The sequence below is a fragment of the Denticeps clupeoides genome, chromosome 10 (genome assembly GCF_900700375.1).
Source record: "Denticeps clupeoides chromosome 10, fDenClu1.1, whole genome shotgun sequence".
In the NCBI taxonomy this organism is placed as follows: domain Eukaryota; kingdom Metazoa; phylum Chordata; class Actinopteri; order Clupeiformes; family Denticipitidae; genus Denticeps; species Denticeps clupeoides.
Window position 1 is genome coordinate 8308169 of NC_041716.1, and position 18476 is coordinate 8326644.

At 44.1% G+C, this 18476-nt stretch overlaps 2 protein-coding genes across 3 annotated transcripts; one reads left to right on the top strand and one right to left on the bottom strand.

Moving 5' to 3' along the window:
• Positions 1-361: 361 nt before the first annotated feature.
• Positions 362-4850, bottom strand: mthfr (methylenetetrahydrofolate reductase (NAD(P)H)). Its single transcript, XM_028993955.1, has 12 exons — positions 4709-4850; positions 4229-4478; positions 3893-4131; positions 3702-3812; positions 3401-3594; positions 2986-3236; positions 2747-2881; positions 2474-2654; positions 2173-2355; positions 1839-1940; positions 1636-1755; positions 362-1242 (listed from the first exon to the last, which is right to left on the bottom strand). Exons 2-12 carry the CDS (start codon positions 4471-4473, stop codon positions 1039-1041), a joined length of 1965 nt encoding a protein of 654 aa, XP_028849788.1. The 5' UTR covers positions 4474-4478; positions 4709-4850; the 3' UTR covers positions 362-1038.
• Positions 4851-5245: 395 nt separating this feature from the next.
• On the top strand, positions 5246-17230 carry clcn6 (chloride channel 6). Of its 2 annotated transcripts, none has more exons than XM_028993285.1 (23): positions 5246-5366; positions 5815-5874; positions 6021-6086; positions 6163-6228; positions 6323-6389; positions 6496-6602; positions 6864-6990; positions 7133-7200; positions 9426-9484; positions 9565-9697; positions 10132-10245; positions 10315-10481; positions 10696-10813; positions 11209-11338; positions 11547-11700; positions 12246-12402; positions 12592-12698; positions 12906-13092; positions 13387-13544; positions 13676-13832; positions 14100-14207; positions 14316-14441; positions 15076-17230. In XM_028993285.1, the coding sequence occupies exons 1-23, from the start codon at positions 5295-5297 to the stop codon at positions 15154-15156; spliced, it is 2589 nt and encodes an 862-aa protein (XP_028849118.1). In that variant the 5' UTR covers positions 5246-5294; the 3' UTR covers positions 15157-17230. The 2 variants fall into 2 exon arrangements, with proteins under 2 accessions (XP_028849118.1, XP_028849119.1); XM_028993286.1 differs by lacking the exon at positions 5246-5366 and adding an exon at positions 5384-5579.
• Positions 17231-18476: the final 1246 nt, after the last annotated feature.

Consider the following 18476-nt stretch of genomic DNA (forward strand, 5'->3'; position numbering starts at 1 on the left):
CACGTGGAATCTTGCCACTGCTGTAATACTTGGAACCTGGCCAAGTAGGTGTCACATTCACCTAGAATTTTCTTCAAGGTTCCAAAGAGCAGGCGCCTGTGGATTCTGACATGTGCAAATGGGAGGGACGTCTTCCAGAACGGAGGCTCACGTGGTACGTAATATGGTCTGACGGGGCTCTTTTTCAATCTCAGGCCTCTCCTTTTCCTCAGGCCACCGGCTGCCTAGACTTCAGCTTCTGGGTGGGGGGGCTGTTAGTAAATCTGTGTACAAAACATGGTCAGTCACGCAATGGACTCTGACACGTTGTGGCCCCTGTGGCCTGCCATAAACCAAGGTCAACAGATGAAGAACAAATATCAGCCTGTGAAGATTTTTTATTACTGATACACAATACAAAAAACAAATAAATATTTTAAGAATATATAGAATTTACAGTGATATGATCATTAAATAGGAATTTGTGTTATAGTCTGCCAAGTAGATCAGAAAACAAGTTCAATCATCCATTACAGTAGCAGTTTACTGTATAATACTGCAATAAAAAAAACAGATAAACAAAGAGTGCTTTGTTCAGCACTATCCAATGCAAAACGGTGACTAAAAACAGTTCAAAAGATATAGAAAAGGTTGTCCTGTATTTGAGAACGCTGTATAAACCCTGCCAAATGCTGAGCAGCTACCTACAGACATCACATAATTGTCTGAAAGCTGCAGTCCCAACTCCCCAAGTAGAAAGAATTCATTGTAGTGGTAGTTTGTATTTTTTTTCTTCCACAGACATACTAAAAAAAAATTTAAAAAAATACAGGTGTGTCCTGTATACTATTGTAGCTGAGATATGAATAACTGGACACACTCAGTAAACAGTATCCACTTCTAGTCTATTATCCCAGAAAATCAGTTTTGCTGGTCTGTATCATACCATCTTATCATGGGAAATTAGGCACAAGTTTTAAAAAAAATAAAAGAAACTGTGGTTGTGTCCAGAATAGCAGCAGAGATGAGGGTTAGCATTCAGAATGGAGGCAGCCCATGTCACTGGAGGGGCTCAGGAGGAGCATCCAGCAGATCAAACATGTCATCGATCACCTGCCACAAGCAGTTGTCCAATGGGAAGTCGTTGTCCACCAGGTTAACCAAGTAGTAGTTATCGTGGATGTACTGGATGATCATCCGCGATGGAGACTCTTCCTCATACAGTTTGGCCCACTGTTCGATCCACAGGGCAAAGGCCTCATCCTGAGGTTACACATACACACACACTCAGCAAGACTCGCTCTCTCTACACATATCTGTGTATATAAAGTGTATATTTACACATACCCTTATCTTCACTTGTTTGACAGCATATCCATAAAGTGTATTTTACTACTGTAACCCAGTCTCCTCTGATTTTAAACTCATTAACCTACTTTAAATATCATGAGCAAGGCAGCTTTAAACAAGCAGCTAGGAAGCTAAAGACTTGACATCATGAAGCTATGCCAATTAAAATCAAATAATGAGAAATACATTTGTTTTTAAATAAATGTTCATATTGCCATAGTGTTATTCTGATCAAAACGTGTATCATTGGGATTTGGGGGAAAACCTACTGATCGGTCAGGTCAAATAAAGGCGGGTAGATATTACCTTCCAGTACATGAAACTGACTGGATCCACCACGGTGGGCTGGATAATCTCCCTGCCAGGGAATATGCCCCAGGTCACAGCGTTGGGCTGCATGTCGTGGGCGTTAGTGAGGTTCTTACCCTGAGTCAAAAACAAACAAACGGCTTCAAAAATTTAGCACAGCAAATCCGTGATGGAGAGAGAGCAGGGTGCAAATGGCTCACCTGCACATTGACGATGTGATAGTTCACGCGAGGCTCATACTTTCTGAGGACCTTCAGAAGCGCCGTCACATTCTCACTCGACGTAAAAAACTCCAAATATGCCTGGTGAAAGATGTTTGATATATTTATGACTTTTAAAAACTATTCCAATCGAGTTGGTTACGTTAGGGTTTTCGAAACCATTGCTTTCTATCTATACAGATCAATGATCTTCCCAGAGCCTTTCTAAGAATCCCACAGTTTACAGAGAGGGCCATTAAGCAGTTAATAAATGTCTATTAAGGACAAAACACACTTTTTTTACCTGCTGTACATATTACAAGTTAGTGCCTACCTTCTGGAAGACGTAGCCGCCTGGAGGGCCCCAGCCTACAATGGGGTCAGAGGAAGGCTTGCCGTTGATATTAGGCTGAGAGTTGATGGTCAGAATGCCCCTTCGGTTCACCTTCTCCAGCTCATCCTTCAAGAGGTTGGTCTCAGGAGCTAGGGGGTCATCGTTCCAGGGCAAACACATGACCTGATCGACACACAACGTGACAGCGCGCTGATTCTCAGAAAAACGTTGAAGGCACAAAGCCATGCAAGATTTTATAAGGCGTAAAGAGTAAAGCGTGCTGTGTGATCTCTTTGGATACCTTGTGTCCACTGAGGTTGGCCTGGGCTGTGATGTAGTTGGTGAAAACCTCAAACACGCTCTCCTCACTGGTCAGCTCTTCGCCCCACATCTGCAGCAGCGCGTCTTTCGAGCATTTGCTCTTCAAGTAGAACAAGTAGTAGTCGTTCAGCTCACCAAACGCTGGTGAGGACGAGTTTCCCCTGAGGACAAACAAAATGAATCTTTTACAAATTTATGTACTTGGAAAACAAAAATCTTCTAAAAACCACCACTAAACAAGCGTGTTACGCACCATCTGCCATTAGGGAATTCGTCCCAGTCCTGTGTTCTGTAGATGTAGCTTTTGGGTCTAGAAGCCCAGAAGATGGGCCTCACATCTTCTACCTTTCTTTTGGGATGGGCGCTGATAGCCCATGGCAGTGGTCGTCTACAAGAAAATTTAAGTGATGGAATTATTTGGAAACTAAGAATGAACCATAAACTATCCTTTGCTGATGTAATCGCCATGTTCATGGGAGATCTGAGACAAACCTGGGGTCTTCGATCCACAGGCCGAGCTGCCTGAGCACCTGAATGGTGGCCACCTCTCTGTTGAGCGTAAAAAAGTGGAGGCCAGGGACGACCCCGCTGTCCAGGAGGACTTTACACATTTCCACCGCCTGCTGAATGCCGTAGTTACGGATGGCAGCATCGTTGTCCTTTATGGGCTCTATGACCTCCATGATCTCCTTGGGTACTTCAAGCTTGGAGAGCTTTACAAGTTGCCGCAGAGACTGGTAACCCTGCGTATTCAAATAAGTAAAGATTTATTCTTTGAGAATCCTGGAAATTCAAAGCAAAGCAAAGTCCAGTCGTGATTAGATAACCGCAGGGAAAACTACCAGAAATTATCTGGACGTTAGTTCTAGAAATTAGCACCTCGAACACCGGGGAGTCAGGTACAAACCTGGATGGGGAAGACTCCGGGCAGGATAGGGCAGGTGATCCCAATGGCCCGGCAGTCTTTTACAAAAGAGAGGAAGGTCTCGGCGCGGAAGAAGAGCTGCGTGATGACAAAGTCCGCACCAGCGTCCACCTTTTCCTTCAGATGTTTGAGGTCTGCGTGGTAACCGTCAGCTTCTGGATGTCCTGTAGGGTAGCCTGGTGGGGGCAAAAAGAAATCATTTCATATTTAACCGCAAGAATGGTGATAACGCCGATACAAGGTCATTTTTTTTCCTTTCACGTTGTACTGCTTTGATGCTTACCAGCAACACAGATATCAAAGTAATCATCAAACTCGCAGCGTATGTGCTTGACCAGGTCAGTGGCGTAGCTGAATCCACCCTCCTCCTCCTCCCAGCTGTCACCTAGAGGATCTAAAGAGCGGCACGGCATGAGCAATTCTGGATTTCCTTTGCAGAACCCTCTCTCAATGTGCGCGTTGGTGAAGTCTTACCCCCCCTGAGGGCCATGATGTTCTTCAAGCCCAGCCGCTTGGCCTTGCTGAGGTGAGCCGTGATGTTCTCTTTAGTCTGGTTGCAGCAGGTCAGGTGCAGGATGCTTTCAAGGCCACAGTAGTTGACCGCGGTGCTGGCGATCATCATGGAGGACGTCTCTTTGTCGGACCCAGGATCTCCTGCCGGATGCCACGTGATGTCAATGAAGAGAGGACCACCGAATCCCATGCGATCGAACCTTGGAGGCCAAATGCATTTTTTTTTTTTCCACACAAGACATCACCACCGGTCCTTCTCCCACACTGTCCTACACGAGATAAAGCGATGTCGCCGACCTGGAGATGAGGTTGACCGCCCCGCTGGACGTCCGAGGGGGGAAGAACTCGAGGGAGAACCAGGGGTCTCCGGACTCGATCCTGCGCCGCATCTTCTCGCGCAGCCGGTCGGCGCGGTCGGCGTCCGGGCCGGGCGTGGAGCAGCGCGAACTCTCCCTGGAGCTCTCGCCGCTGTTGCTCGCCCCGCTGGAGTCGCTTTTGCACGACTGCCAGCTGCCGTCCACTTTCTGCACCTGGTTCACCATTTTCCCTGGTGCAACGTGAAGAAAACGGGTCACGAACGGTCGAGCCAAAGGTCGATCCCATGCATTTAAAAAAAATAACCCGATTTAACCCGGGTATCTAGCAGATGCAGAAAGCAACCTGCCCGGGGAGGGGGGGCTACACACAGGACCTAAAAACCCCACGTTACCACGCAACGTCGCGACCGAAACGACGCGCATGGCACCGGAGCGCGACATTCGCGGGCCAGCCGGCTACCTTATTCGGAACAGCCTTCGCGGTTTCCCCTCGAGCCGGCGGACCCTACTGCCTCGGAGGTCCGACACCCACTCCGGTCAACTGCGCGCCGCACTGGCGTCCATATCCGAGAGGGGCGCCGCGTTCTCCCCGCCGAAGAGGGCGTCACGTCTGCGGCCAGAATGCGCATTCTTTTACCGCGCCAGATTTTTATCAGCGTAGGTTTTCTTTTTCCTTTCTTTTAAACGGGGGTTTCCTCTAAATCCGCAAAGCACGTTTCGATAGGTTTACACAGCGATCGATTTAAAAAGCATAAATCACATTTTACACATTCACAAATTGCAGTTTGAATGCAAATTCCGGTCAGGTGCGAGTATTTCTCTCACATTTCTCCCCTTTTCTTTCCCACGGGAAGAAAACCCACGTCCGATAACGTGTTGTTCACTTCAGCAAACGGCCTCTAATGAAACACGAGAACCACACCGGCCGCCGGTGACGTCACGGCGGGCTGCGCACGCAGCGCGCAGCGTTGACGCCCTCGACCGCGCCTTTGTGGGGGCTCTTGTTTGTCACGTGACGCGGCGGTGCTGAGGCGGCGGCGGCGAAGATGGCGTGCTGCAGCTGTCTGTGTTGTCGGTGCTGCTGCAGGGAGGGCGAGACCCGGACGCCGGAGGAGCTGGTACGGCGCTCCGACCCCCTTAGCCAAGCTCACGGCCGAGACGGACGAATTGTTTGCTGCGTTAAAAGCCGCACCCTCCCGGCTCCCACGCTAGCAAGTGTTGTCGTTCCTCTTCAGGCTGCACGGCTGCTGAAATGCATTCGTTTGGGCGTCACCGTAACTGGAGCAAAATATAAATAAAACCGTGTTGTAGTAAAGTGCAGGCATTCTAAGGTGATATTTTTGTATGTGTTGTGTGAAATTGTGTTCTAAGTTTGGGTTCTAGTAGAACTATGCCTGTTCGTATTGGCTCTAGTCAACGTTTTGTCAGCATATGACTCCTGGTTAACGTGTAACAACTTTCCCCGCGACGTTGTCTGAGTCAGCTTGCTGCTGCTGCTGCAAAAAAAAAAAAAAAGTTGTATTCTAAAACAATCCAATGTGCAGTGCAAATGTTTCTGTTCGCCAGACGATTTTGGGCGAAACGCGGGATGAAGATGACGAGATTCTGCCGAGGAAGGACTACGAGGTGAGATCCAGAGCATCAGTGGGCATCAGAGTCAACACAGGAAAAGGGGGAAGGAAGGGCGCTCGGGATGATCTTCACCAAACTCCAAATTTCCAAGTGAAATGACAGGAAATCCTCAAGATGTTTCTTTGTCCCTTTGTTTACAGAGCTTGGATTATGACTGCTGCATCAACGAGCCGTATGTGGAAGTTTTGGAGGGAATGGATAATAAGGTTTGAAAATTGGATTATATTGCTTAATTATGATTTATAATATATTAATTAAATCAAATTCACATTAAATCAATAGAAAGCCAAAAAATACGAAGCTGTGAAATGGCTCCTGGTGTTTGCCATTGGGATTTCGACTGGCCTGGTAAGTGCCATGAGGTTACATCCTTTAACTGAAGAGTTGCGTGCATCATTTGTAATGGGCACTTGCTCTCCATCTGCTCCTCTTTCCCCCTCAGGTTGGCCTTCTTGTGGACTTTTTCGTTCGACTGTTCTCTCAGCTCAAGTTCAGCTTGGTGGGAAAATGTATCCTTGCCATACTTTATTTACAAGATGCCTCATAGGGCCGTGTCATAAACGCCAGACACATGGTCTCTTCACTCAACCAGTTTCTTTAACGTTGTTCAACTAGCTGTGGAAGAATGTGACGATAACGTGTGCCTGGCCGTGTCGCTGCTGCAGCTTTTGGCGTTCAATATGACTTTCGTGTTCATAGCCAGTGTCCTGGTGCTCATTGAGGTAAGGTTGGATGGAAGGCTCAGTGTAAATATAAATCTGAAATTATACTTTCTATTCACGACTAATTCTTAATGTAAAAAATTCACATCACATTCTTTTTGGGTTTGTTTTGAAGAAAACGTCAATCTCAAAGGTTTGGTAATAAAATGTCAAACAGCTGCAGATTGCAGATGGAATCACATGACACTCGCTGGTTTATTTGCTATTGAAGATTATACAACTCCTGTGCTTTTAAACTAATGCGTGTCTCCTTTGTTGTAGCCTGTTGCGGCTGGCTCTGGAATTCCTGAAATCAAAAGTTATCTCAACGGGGTGAAGATCCCTGGGATTGTCAGACTGCGAACATTTGTATGCAAGGTTATAGGAGTGCTGTTTGCAGTGGCTGGAGGTAAAGGAGACACTCATAATGTTAACAATGTCTTATCAATTAGGAAACTATGTAAATACATGCTTCCTTACTTAACGTTCAATTGTAGATGTTAAAAGTGTATGCAAAGTTTGGTTCATTGCATTGCATCGTGGGATTTCAGGTCTGTTTGTGGGAAAGGAAGGGCCGATGATCCACAGTGGAGCCATAGTGGGTGCTGGACTTCCTCAGGTATTATACAGTGTAATTTTATTTACTGCGAACACGTAACAATACTGTGCTAAGTAAAACCACGTGGTTCTTGGGCTCCCTTTAGTTGCAAGAGTGTAATTCTGTTGACTAATGATGTAAATAAAGTGAAGTGAAGTGATTGTCACTTGTGATACACAGCAGCACAGCACACGGTGCACACAGTGAAATTTGTCCTCTGCATTTAGAGGCCATGACAGGTGCCAGGAAGCAGTGTGTGGGGATGGTGCTTTGCTCAGTGGCACCTAAGTGGCACCTTGTCGGTTCGGGATTCGAACCGGCAACCTTCTGATTACGGGGCCGCTTCCTTAACAGCTGCGGCACTTGTGCAAATGTAAAGTAATACTTTGTACAGTTTGTATAACACTGTAAATATGCTGCCCCTCAAATTAACTAAACATACAGCCATTAATGTCTAAACCACTGGCAACAGCCCTAAGTCAAAATGTCCATGTGGTGCCCAGTGACATCATGGAGCTGGTGGATTATGGGGACCTTGCGCTCCTCCACTTTTTGTTTGAAGATGTCTCACAGATCCCTAGAGTTTTGGTCCTTTATCAAGAAAGTGGATAATCTTGAAGGTGCATTTTCATGTTGGAATACTGCCCTGTGGCCCAGTTTCCAGAGGGAGAGAGAGTCATGCTGTGATTTAGTAGGTCACAATACATGTTTGCATCCATGATCAGCATGAATGCAGCCCCAAACCTGCCACACACTGCCACAAGACACACTTGTCTCCACTGTTCGCCTTACTTGGCTGCTGCCACACACGCTTGAAAATGTGGTAGTAGCCTAGTGGGTAACACACTCGCCTATGAACCAGAAAATCCAGGTACAAACCCCACTTACTTCCATTGTGTCCCTGAGCAAGACACATAACCCTAAATTGCTCCAGGGGGGGACTGTCCCTCTAACTACTGATTGTAAGTCGCTCTGGATCAGGGTCTCTGATAAATGCTGCAAATGTAAAATGTCTGAACAAAATAAGTTTATCCTTGTCTCATCAGACTACAGAACATGGTTCCAGTAATCCATGTCCTTAGTCTGCATGTCTTCAGGAAACTGTTTGCATGCTTTCTTGTGCACCATCTTTAGATGTCAGCCATTTAGACTATTTTGATGCAGTGTGTGGTGTATGGTCTGAACTAGAGGTGTGTATTGGCAAAGACATTTACATTTATCAGACGTTCTTATCCAAAACGACAATCAGTAGTTACAGGGACAGTCTCCCTAGAGCAGTTTTAGGGTTAAGTATCGTGCTCAGGGACACAATGGGTCATCTGGTTCATATGCGAGTGTGTTAACCACTAGGCTACTACCACCCACAAAGATATATTGTGATACTGTACATACTGTGATAGTTCACTGAAAATGTAAAAACAGAGCTGAAATACAACATGCTGTGATCTGTTTGTCATGTTATGCAATTTCACTCTGCCTGAAATGCCAAGCTGGAACTCAAAGTACACAGCTGTACAGCGCCATCTACAGGAGCGGAGGTTGTAAGTCGCTCTGGAAAAGGGCATCTGATGTATGCTGTAAACATAGTCCTGCACTGATTCTCTTTTGAACTCACTCTAGAAAACACTCGACAGCACCACCCAGTGGACTAAAATTGTATACAAAAATTAGATTTGATGGCAGCAGTCATACAACTACCTCTGAATATGATGGTGAGCACATGCTCTCAACCTCTTTGGTCAATGATGGTGAGGCCTGTTCTGAGTGGAGCATGTCCTGTTAAACTGCTGCATGGCCACTGTGCTGCAGCTAAATTTCAGGGTGTGGCAATCTTATAGCCTTGGCCATCTTCATATGGAGCAAGAATTCTGTTTTTCTTTGCTATAAGGTGGCAACTGCAGTGACCACTGTTTTAGTTATTTTGAGGGCACAGCAAATTTACACTGTTATACAAGCTGTACAAAGTGTCATATCTTCAGTGTTGTCCCAAGGAAAGATATAATAACATATTTACAAAAATGTGAGCGGATTACTCACATTTGTGAGAGACTGTAGGTGGGTTTCATGAAGTCACCCAATGTTTCATTAATCTTGAATAGCAGATAGTTTTAATAGCATATTTAAAGGGGAAACGATATGCTTAATCATTTTTTTTAAACATCATTGTTGTCACTTTATCTGACATCACTCAGTGCCTGTCTATTCATTTTTGCCACCTATGAACTTTGAGGAATTTATCCCTCTAGTTTCAAAGCATCACCTTCAAGAAGATCCGCTTCCACTTCCCATATTTCCGCAGCGATCGGTGAGCAGGAAGAAAAAATTAATTTGTTTTCAGTTGTAGCCCCTAGTTGCTTGATTCTTGTTTGTCCACCTCATTCTCAGAGACAAGCGGGACTTTGTGTCTGCGGGGGCAGCTGCAGGTGTGGCGGCCGCTTTTGGGGCTCCAATCGGGGGTACACTCTTCAGCCTGGAGGAGGGCTCCTCTTTCTGGAACCAGGCTCTCACATGGAAAGTGGTGAGTCTTTCTTTATATTTGGCAGAGGTAAAGCATACATGCGTGTGTTTTTTTTTTTTTTTTTGTTTGTTTTTATTGATTATTATTATTATTATTATTATTATTATAACAGCTCAAGGAGCAAAGTGTTTGTGCACTTTCTAAAGATTTTAGTTAGAAGGGTTTGAAATGATTTTTTATTTTATTACGATTAGTAAAAAAATAACCAAATAATCGATTATTAAAATAATTGTTATTTGCAGCCCTACTCGTATTAATAATAAATAATCTCACAAAGTAACATTTTCATGTCAGGGGACCTTTAAGATACTGTATTAGAAATTAATGGCTGTGTATTATGTTTCAGTGTGAGTGAGTTTTGGTTAGTTTAGGTTGGTTTTGATTTGCCATGATTAGTAGCAATCATAGATTAATCCCTGTCTCTTTCTTTTTAGTTATTCTGCTCCATGTCAGCAACATTCACCCTTAACTTTTTCCGGTCTGGAATCAACTACAACAAGTGGGGCTCTTTTCAACTCCCGGGGCTCCTGAACTTTGGAGAATTTAAGGTGAAAAACAGCACAGGACATTTATGGTTGCGGTTTTGTTCCCTGTGGGTGATGTTCCATATCCTGCAGTGCACAGATGGAGATAAAAACTGCCACCTCTGGACCGCGGTGGACCTGGCGTTCTTTGTGCTGATGGGCATTGCGGGAGGTCTCCTTGGGGCGCTCTTCAACTGCATCAACAAGCGGCTGGCCAAGTGCCGCATGAGGAATATCCACCCCAAAGCCAAGGGCATCAGGTGCCATTAGAGATCTTCTTCACTCACAAAGCACACTGATGTAGACAGGTAAAATATTGGCGTTATGTCAATATACACTCCCTGGTTCATGAATGGTTGGTTTCTGACATGTCTGTACCAGAGTTAAGCATCTCAAAGTACAACTATGTCGGACATATACTTCTAGCTCAGTGAACTGCATGGGTCATTAACTTTAACACTTATTGGTCGACAGGGTGCTGGAGAGCCTATTTGTCTCCATGGTGACGACCGTAGTGATATTCGTGGCCTCAATGACGCTGGGAAAATGTCGAGACTTGTCGACGCCCACTTCCAACACCACCTTGTCTCTGGTTGGTAATCGATCTGTGCTTTTCTTCTCACCGTCTTGGTCCAGTGTTAATAAGTGAGCAAGGAGCAGCCTCCACATGTGATTGTGGAGAACATCTGTCTTTACATTTTTCTCAAAATCATGCTTTTGATATACATGTTTCCCAAAAAGCGGATTGCTTTCGAATTTCCTAATTTTCCAACATTATTTAAATTCACATAAATACTTCATTAATTCTGGTGGCACGTGTGACCGTTGTGGCCAACAAAGGCTTCACATGAGAATGTCATGCTTATTTATTACCATGCACTAGTTTTGCACTTCTTATTTTCACTTTTTCTTTTTATACTCCTCAAGCTGTGTTAACATGATGAAAATGACAGTATGTTTGCGATGTTGTTGCTTTTGTTGTAACAGATGTCTGCGAGCGATGAAGTGAATTCCACCATTAGGCAGTTCTTCTGCGAGAACAAGACCTACAATGACATGGCCACCCTGTTCTTCAATCCTCAGGAGGCAGCCATCTACCAACTATTTCACCAAGATGGTGAGAATGCGATTTGTTCTCTATGAAGAATGTGTTTCCATTATCATGCTACTGGACAGAATTGTGGAAAAAAAAGACCTCCTCCTTCAGGCCATCTGGATAAAATAATTGCAGTCCAGCATCAAATAATCATTTTCTTGTTAACTAAAATGAAAAATTTGTAAAATGTTAGAAGTTAATGTGAACTGTCTCTCTTTTCCCCCACAAGCCTCCTTCAGTCCGGTGACTCTGTCCATTTTCTTCGTGCTATACTTCTTCCTGGCTTGTTGGACATATGGTGTGTCGGTGCCTAGTGGTCTCTTCGTCCCCTCCCTGCTCTGTGGTGCCTCAATGGGTCGGCTGGTGGCCAACGTGTTGAAAATGTGAGCCCCAGGAAACAACAACTCTGTAGTTGCTGATGGTTTTTGGTTTTAATGATTTAATGTTCTATGTGCAGTAGGTTTCTTCATGTTTTAGTTAAGGCAGAATTTGTGAATGTTTTGCTGACCACATTTTTGTCCAGAGCGACCCCTGCTCTGGCCTCGGCTCTGTTTTGTTAAAGCTATTGGCCTTTTTTCAGAGCTGCTCATGTGAGAATAACGTGTCTATGCAGTTCCCTTTATGTACAATATATGCTTGACCCTTAGAACCAGGGGCCTAATAGACCTCTTGATTCTGTGTGCGCTGTTTCTATTGGACTTTTCTGCTTCTTGCATTAACAAGGCCCCTAATTGCTTTTGGTCAAAATCTAGATCAAAGTTCATTACCAAGAGCAGGATTTTTACATTGCCTTGAGGGCACAATTAAAATCACTGGCTGCTTTCTTTATAAGAATTTATAAATACTGATGTTAGTTTAGGAGATTTCATATGAAAGTTGTTTATACCATACACTGGTTAAAAGCTGCTCTGATTACCTTCTCTGACAGAAACATTGGCATGGATATATATTCTGGGACCTTTGCTCTGATTGGAGCAGCGGCCTTCCTTGGGGGCGTGGTCCGCATGACAATCAGCCTGACTGTCATTCTCATTGAATCGACCAATGAGATCACATATGGTCTGCCAATTATGATAACACTAATGGTAAGTGTCACTTGATTAGCTTTGTGTTCCAGTAGCTTTGAATTCCATATGAATGTTTTGCATGACAAACATATTTCCTTTCGTTAAATCTTTTTTTAGACCCATAAGTCATGATTTAGAAAAGTAAAGCAATTTAGTTTTTCTCTCATACCTCACCATTACATTGTTTGTTTTTTGTGTCTTGTGCAGGTGGCAAAATGGACAGGAGACCTGTTTAATAAAGGCATCTATGATATCCACATCATGCTGAAAGGTGTGCCACTGCTGGAGTGGGAAACAGAGGTGGAGATGGACAAGTGAGAAAACATTCACAGAGAAAAATAAATGCAAAATCACATCCATTCATTACAATCAGAACAGAGTTTTTTTTTTTTTTTATACAAGATTTATTTGTTCAATGTTCATATGGTATCGGCTGAATAGAAGGCAATAGGACCTCTGTAAATTTGAAACATCTGAATAATAATCAGTGTGAATTTTGAATAAATTATTTTCCTCCCTAGACTGACGGCCAGTGACATCATGGAGCCAAACCTGACATACGTGTATCCTCACACTCGCATACAGTCCCTGGTGAGCATCCTGCGGACCACAGTCTACCACGCCTTCCCTGTGGTCACGGAGAACAGAGACAACGAGAGGGAATTTATGAAAGGCAACATTCTCATCAGCAACAACATCCGGTTTAAGGTAAAAGATCAGCATGCATGTTTTACACTAAATCTTAGTGTACTATTTTGAACAGCATGCAGCTAAAACCGCTCAGTTTAAAAAATGGGCTGAACCATTGTTGTAAACTCTACAGAATTTCCACTTCTGACCACCAGGGGGAGTCAGCGATCTCCACCACAAACCACAATTCCCTAGGAGTTGATGGATTACCGTGGTGCTGATCATTTTTCTTAATTTATATATGTAAAGTTATCTTTTATATAAAATATTTGTTTTCTGTGTGTGTGTGTGTGTGTGTGTGTGTTTTCACAGAAAACTAGTGTTTTGACACGTGCAGGTGAACAGCGTCGGCGGTGCCAGTCAATGAAATCGTACCCCTCCAGTGAGCTCCGCAATGTGTGTGATGAGCAGGTGGGTGTGGTACCAGCTGAGGAAGGGCAAGACTTGTTGCAGCAGATGCTTGAGAGGAGGTAACACACACACAAGCAGTTTTGTAATATTTATTCACTTTTGCAAACAATAACATACATTTTCAAAGAAATGATTTATCAGTGGATACAAGTTTAAATGGAAGTGTGTGTGTCTAACTTGAATGCTGCAGGCACACACCCTACCCAAACCTGTACCCAGACCAGTCTCCCAGCGAAGACTGGACAATGGAGGAGCGTTTCCGACCTCTGACCTTCCATGGCCTAATCTTACGCTCTCACCTTGTGACACTGCTAATCCGGGGAGTGTGTTATTCTGAGAATCAATCTGTGAGTGTGTGTAGTGTTCTGCATACGTCTGTCATTGTGAAACACTGCAGCGCGTTCTCTGCTTTTTAACCAATCACCTTTGGGAGCAGTGGGCAGCCGTGAAAGGTGCTCGGGGAGCAGTGTGTGGGGACTGTGCTTTGCTCAGTGGCACCTTGGCAGTTCGGCCGCTTCCTTACCACTAGGCCACCCCTGCTCTAGGGCTCAGAGACAAGAGAGGCTAAAAGTTGGCAATGTATTCTCGACATTCTGCTGTCTTTCATCCCGCAGAGTGCATCACAGCCGCGATTGTCATATGCAGAGATGACCGAGGACTACCCCCGCTACCCTGACATTCATGACCTAGACCTAGCGCTGCTCAACCCTCGCATGATTGTGGTGAGCTGGTGCCCAGATTTTCTTAGTCCAGTTGGGAATGGATCTCTTTTGTGGTGTGATACTATGTTTTAAACAAGTGCTTGCTTTTTTGTTTTTATCTCTACCCAGGATGTCACACCATATATGAACCCCTGTCCATACACCGTTTCTCCAAACACTCGTGTGTCACAGGTCTTTAATCTATTCCGGACCATGGGCCTCCGACATTTACCTGTGGTGAACGCAGTAGGAGAGGTAATGAACCGTAGGCCTAGAACCAGCATCCTTTCCAAGGGAGTTGGTGATGGGAAATTTTTATTTATTTTTTTTATTTCTCTATGGGTTTTTAAAATTTATCAGACATGTAAGCCATTAGGGCATAGTCCCAGTTCAGTTGCTCTGAGTATATTTTCCTCCCATGCCTCTTTGTTTTAGGACTGAGTGAAGTGGATTCTGGCATGTTGTTTTCCGTCTGCAGCAAGACTAAATCCTCTCGGCACTCAGTTCATTTCACGCCATTGATTAGGCAGAAGATCAAGAATGATGTGGCTGGGAATTCATTTTGTTCCGTAGCTGTGGTGTAAAAGCAGCACTGCTGTACGGATCGAAACAGAGGATAATCAGATGTTAGCAAAGCCATATGTTGCAAAATTATTTTTAAAAATAGGTTTTTTTGTGTGCTGTTGTAATATATGTCTTATTTATGCGCTATGAAATTGGGTAAACATCCATATGCAACTTATTTTACGATTATTATTCACAGTAACATTAGTAACAATCATTCATCCTAATCGTTCATCATTATAGGAAGATATAGTTTTATAGTGTTATTATTTTGAATGCACATATAACCTGTCAGACACTAAACACTGTTTGCTCTCTGCTGCAGATTGTTGGAATCATCACCAGACACAACCTGACCCATGAGTTTCTGGTGTCTAAACTCAGGCAGCATTACATCACCATCTGAACCCGCTTCAGCCCCACCCAACCCTCACCCACTGTCCCTGTGACCGCAAGCAGCCGTTGTCCTGTGGGTTTACTGCTCCAGTCTAATGATGGCTGTACCTCCACTGTGTGGTACCAGTCTGCATACACACACACACACACACACACACACACACGGGCGCAGTACTGATTCTTTCTTTAACCATTGTGACAACACTACAGCTCACAAAACACAGTTAAACCTCCCACACACACAAACACATCCGCAACCCCCCCACAAGCCTCAGGAGAGAGGGAGCATCTCGCAGAGCCATCGCCATTTATCTTGTCTCCAGCGGAGACGCCCGTATTTATATCTCCCCGACTCTCTGTGCTTTACCGATATCACTCTGGCACTTTTTAATTTGATGTAAGATTTTTAATTTTAGCAGTTGTGTAAGTATATTTGCACTATGAAACTCGGTTTATTTTTTAGAAAACCTTTTCATTCAGTCCTTTTCAAGAATTTAAGATTCATATTGTGCAGTGTGAACATTCATTTAGTTGAGGTACATTTGCCCTGCGCATTTAATCAGCAATGAGGCACAAAATGGCATTAAATGAATTACCTGAGTATTAGCTCCTCCCCCCAAGAGACTGCACAGGTGACAGCAGTTGAACAGTAAGAGGACCCAGTCCCCTTACCTTATGCCACCTTGTTCCTTGTTTTGTATGATAATTATGCCCGTCACAGCAGAACCAGTATTCAAATGCCCCGACTGACCCAGAACAACATAAGAATCTTCTTAATTACGGCTTCGCCTCCAGATTAGTATAAATGGACTGGCCAGCTTTTACAGTATTAGATTATCGATTAGGCTCAGATTTGAGATTTGAAATGGAGTTTTTGTGTTCTGACTCAGGGTGAATGAGCCCCACAAGCCTTACACAAGGCTGCACATTTAAGCTTGTGTTAAATCGAAAAGTGCATTATTGTCTCTCACGGTATGTTTAATGCCAAAGGCTGCATTTATTGCAACGGAAATTGTCTTGCCAACTCATTGAGTTAAAATGAAACCCTAAAATTCTGTATGCTGCAAAAGCACATTATGTTAGAATTCTTCATGCTGCACAGTATAAAGCATAGATATTTACTAAAATGAATTCCAAATGCAGCAAAAATCATAAATATCTCCGGATAACCAGATCTCATAATTATGCAGCTCCAATCCTGATTTAAATCGGATTGGTAGGACCAAGTTGATGATGCACACTGTAGTAGAGACATAATTATGACACCGGTGTGATGGACCTTGTACTGAAAGGGACTGATGTAGATGTAAGTGTAGACATTGTAATGCATTGTCGATGATGATGGCACATATTTATACAATAGACATTCCTTTATTTTTTTTAAGTTCATTTCTTATTTAAGCTATTTTGTGTTAAAGATATTGTTTGATTTTGTGGCAAATAACATGCTTTGTAATTTAAATGCTGCAGATATTTTGTATTATAATTTGGGAAAAAATATGTTAAACTCTTTATAATGTTGTATGTATTTATGTGTGTATGTGACCTTACTTTTTTAAAGCATCTCATTTTTTGTCCCCACTCTTTTGATACAATTATTTCATTTTCCCAGTTGAATCTTGATGGTATTTCGGCAGCAGAATGGACTGGCTGAATTCCTTATCTTGTGTAATTATTAGGTAATATGCAGGCCATATGAATGAACAGTCCCTCAGAAGTATAGCACACACGAATACCGAACAGTGTGCCATCAGTGACTATTTAAGAATGACTATGACAATGCTGAATGGGTTTATGAATGGTGACGGGGGGTGATGTAGATTTAGGGAAGGAACCACTTTTCCAAATGACAATGTGATTTGCCTTTATGTATGCCTGTGTGTGAGAGAGTGTCCTTAGATGAGATTCAATTGTGTGTTTTTGTTTTTTGGAACTGTAATTTGCAACAATACAGGTTGGACTCTTCTGTGAACTTGTACTGGCGAGAGACCCCGCCCCCTGGATGCATTAAGAGTGGTCTCTTGGACTACTGGCCTGTGCCTTCACATGTACTCACCCAATAAAGCTCCTCCCGTGTCCATCTAGTCCAAAACGCTGCATGTTGTTCTTCAGATGAATGGATGAATTGGGGTCATTGCTGAAGTCAACCCTGCTTTCTTCAGCTCCTTTATGTGGAGCTTCTTTATGGAGAGACCTGTTGGAAAAGCACTTTCAACAGGTCCAATGTGGGAGTTGGGGGCCATAACAGGACCAGCCAGGTTATTTGAGCCTCGAAAAGATGCAGTGATCTTAAAGTAGGACGACTAAGTTTTCATGTGTTTGCATGCTGACTTAAAACCCTGATGATTTGCTCACTTAACATTTTTTTCCTTTTTATTTCAGTGTGTTACAGTGTGTGTGTGTGTGTTTATTTCCCTGTGTGTGATTTCTGCTGTGGGTCTGCATGGTGCTGACTGCTCATGCATTGTGATGTGACTGATAGGGAGCACAGCACAATCTTTCCACTGCTGTGAGAAACATGCCAGTAATGTGCACTTTCCACAGAGCAGAGGGACTTCCTGTGGAAACTTCTCCACTAACTTCCCTGTTTTAACTAGTTTAAGTGTGTGATTAACTACGGGGTTACAACTCCAACCCATGCAGCGTTGCCTTTATCTGAGAACCACCCCTTCCAATAATTTGATTGTGTTTGATTGAATTTGTCAAGAGCCTCATCCTCTCTGTCATAACTGGTACACTTGCAATCATTTTCTATTAATCCTTTGTGGATTTCCTCTGTCTCAGTGGCAATATTTGTCATGAATTGTGTCCATCGGATTAAGGCCACGTGTAATTAAAGTTTGCTCTGGGCTTTTCTTCGGCTTTCCTCCCTCCTCTCCTTTATCTCCATGGGCGCCACCACCTGTGCGTGGTATAGATTTTTGACGGTCACCTCCCAGGCCCATCGTCGCACCGCCACGGTTCATAATGCGACAGCCGTCAAAGCCCCTTGGAGTCGCGTGGCCGGTTTTCCGGTAACGAGCGTGGACGTGGCGTGCCGCCTCCGCGCAGGTAGCTGTCGTGGAGAACTGTCGGGCCGTAATTGAAGAGGAGAAGCGTGAGCAGACGCGTGTGTGGCACCGGAACGGGATGGCGGGAAGCAGCCGTGACTTTCCGCAGAACGCGATCCGTTCAGCTTTGCGCTTCATCCACTGAGACCAGAGCCACTGTGTATTTTTCCCCAGGCTCCGAAGGTGCCTTTGGTATTAACTAAAGGTGTTTTCGGTGGAGCCATTTTAGGCGGGGGATTGAATGCACCCTTTAATTTAAAATGTACCAACGTGTCACAGG

Bases quoted from the DNA above. Each gene is read 5' to 3' on its own strand.
- mthfr (XM_028993955.1), bottom strand. From the start codon at position 4,473: ATGGTGAACCAGGTGCAGAAAGTGGACGGCAGCTGGCAGTCGTGCAAA. The intron at 2,655-2,746 runs GTGCGTAACACG...GTTTGTCCTCAG, and splicing joins GAATTCCCTAATGGCAGATG to GGGAAACTCGTCCTCACCAG. The intron at 1,756-1,838 runs GTGAGCCATTTG...TTTTTGACTCAG, and splicing joins ATCACATCGTCAATGTGCAG to GGTAAGAACCTCACTAACGC.
- clcn6 (XM_028993285.1), top strand. From the start codon at position 5,295: ATGGCGTGCTGCAGCTGTCTGTGTTGTCGGTGCTGCTGCAGGGAGGGC. The intron at 6,390-6,495 runs GTATCCTTGCCA...TTGTTCAACTAG, and splicing joins GTTCAGCTTGGTGGGAAAAT to CTGTGGAAGAATGTGACGAT. The intron at 6,991-7,132 runs GTAAAGGAGACA...GTGGGATTTCAG, and splicing joins GCTGTTTGCAGTGGCTGGAG to GTCTGTTTGTGGGAAAGGAA.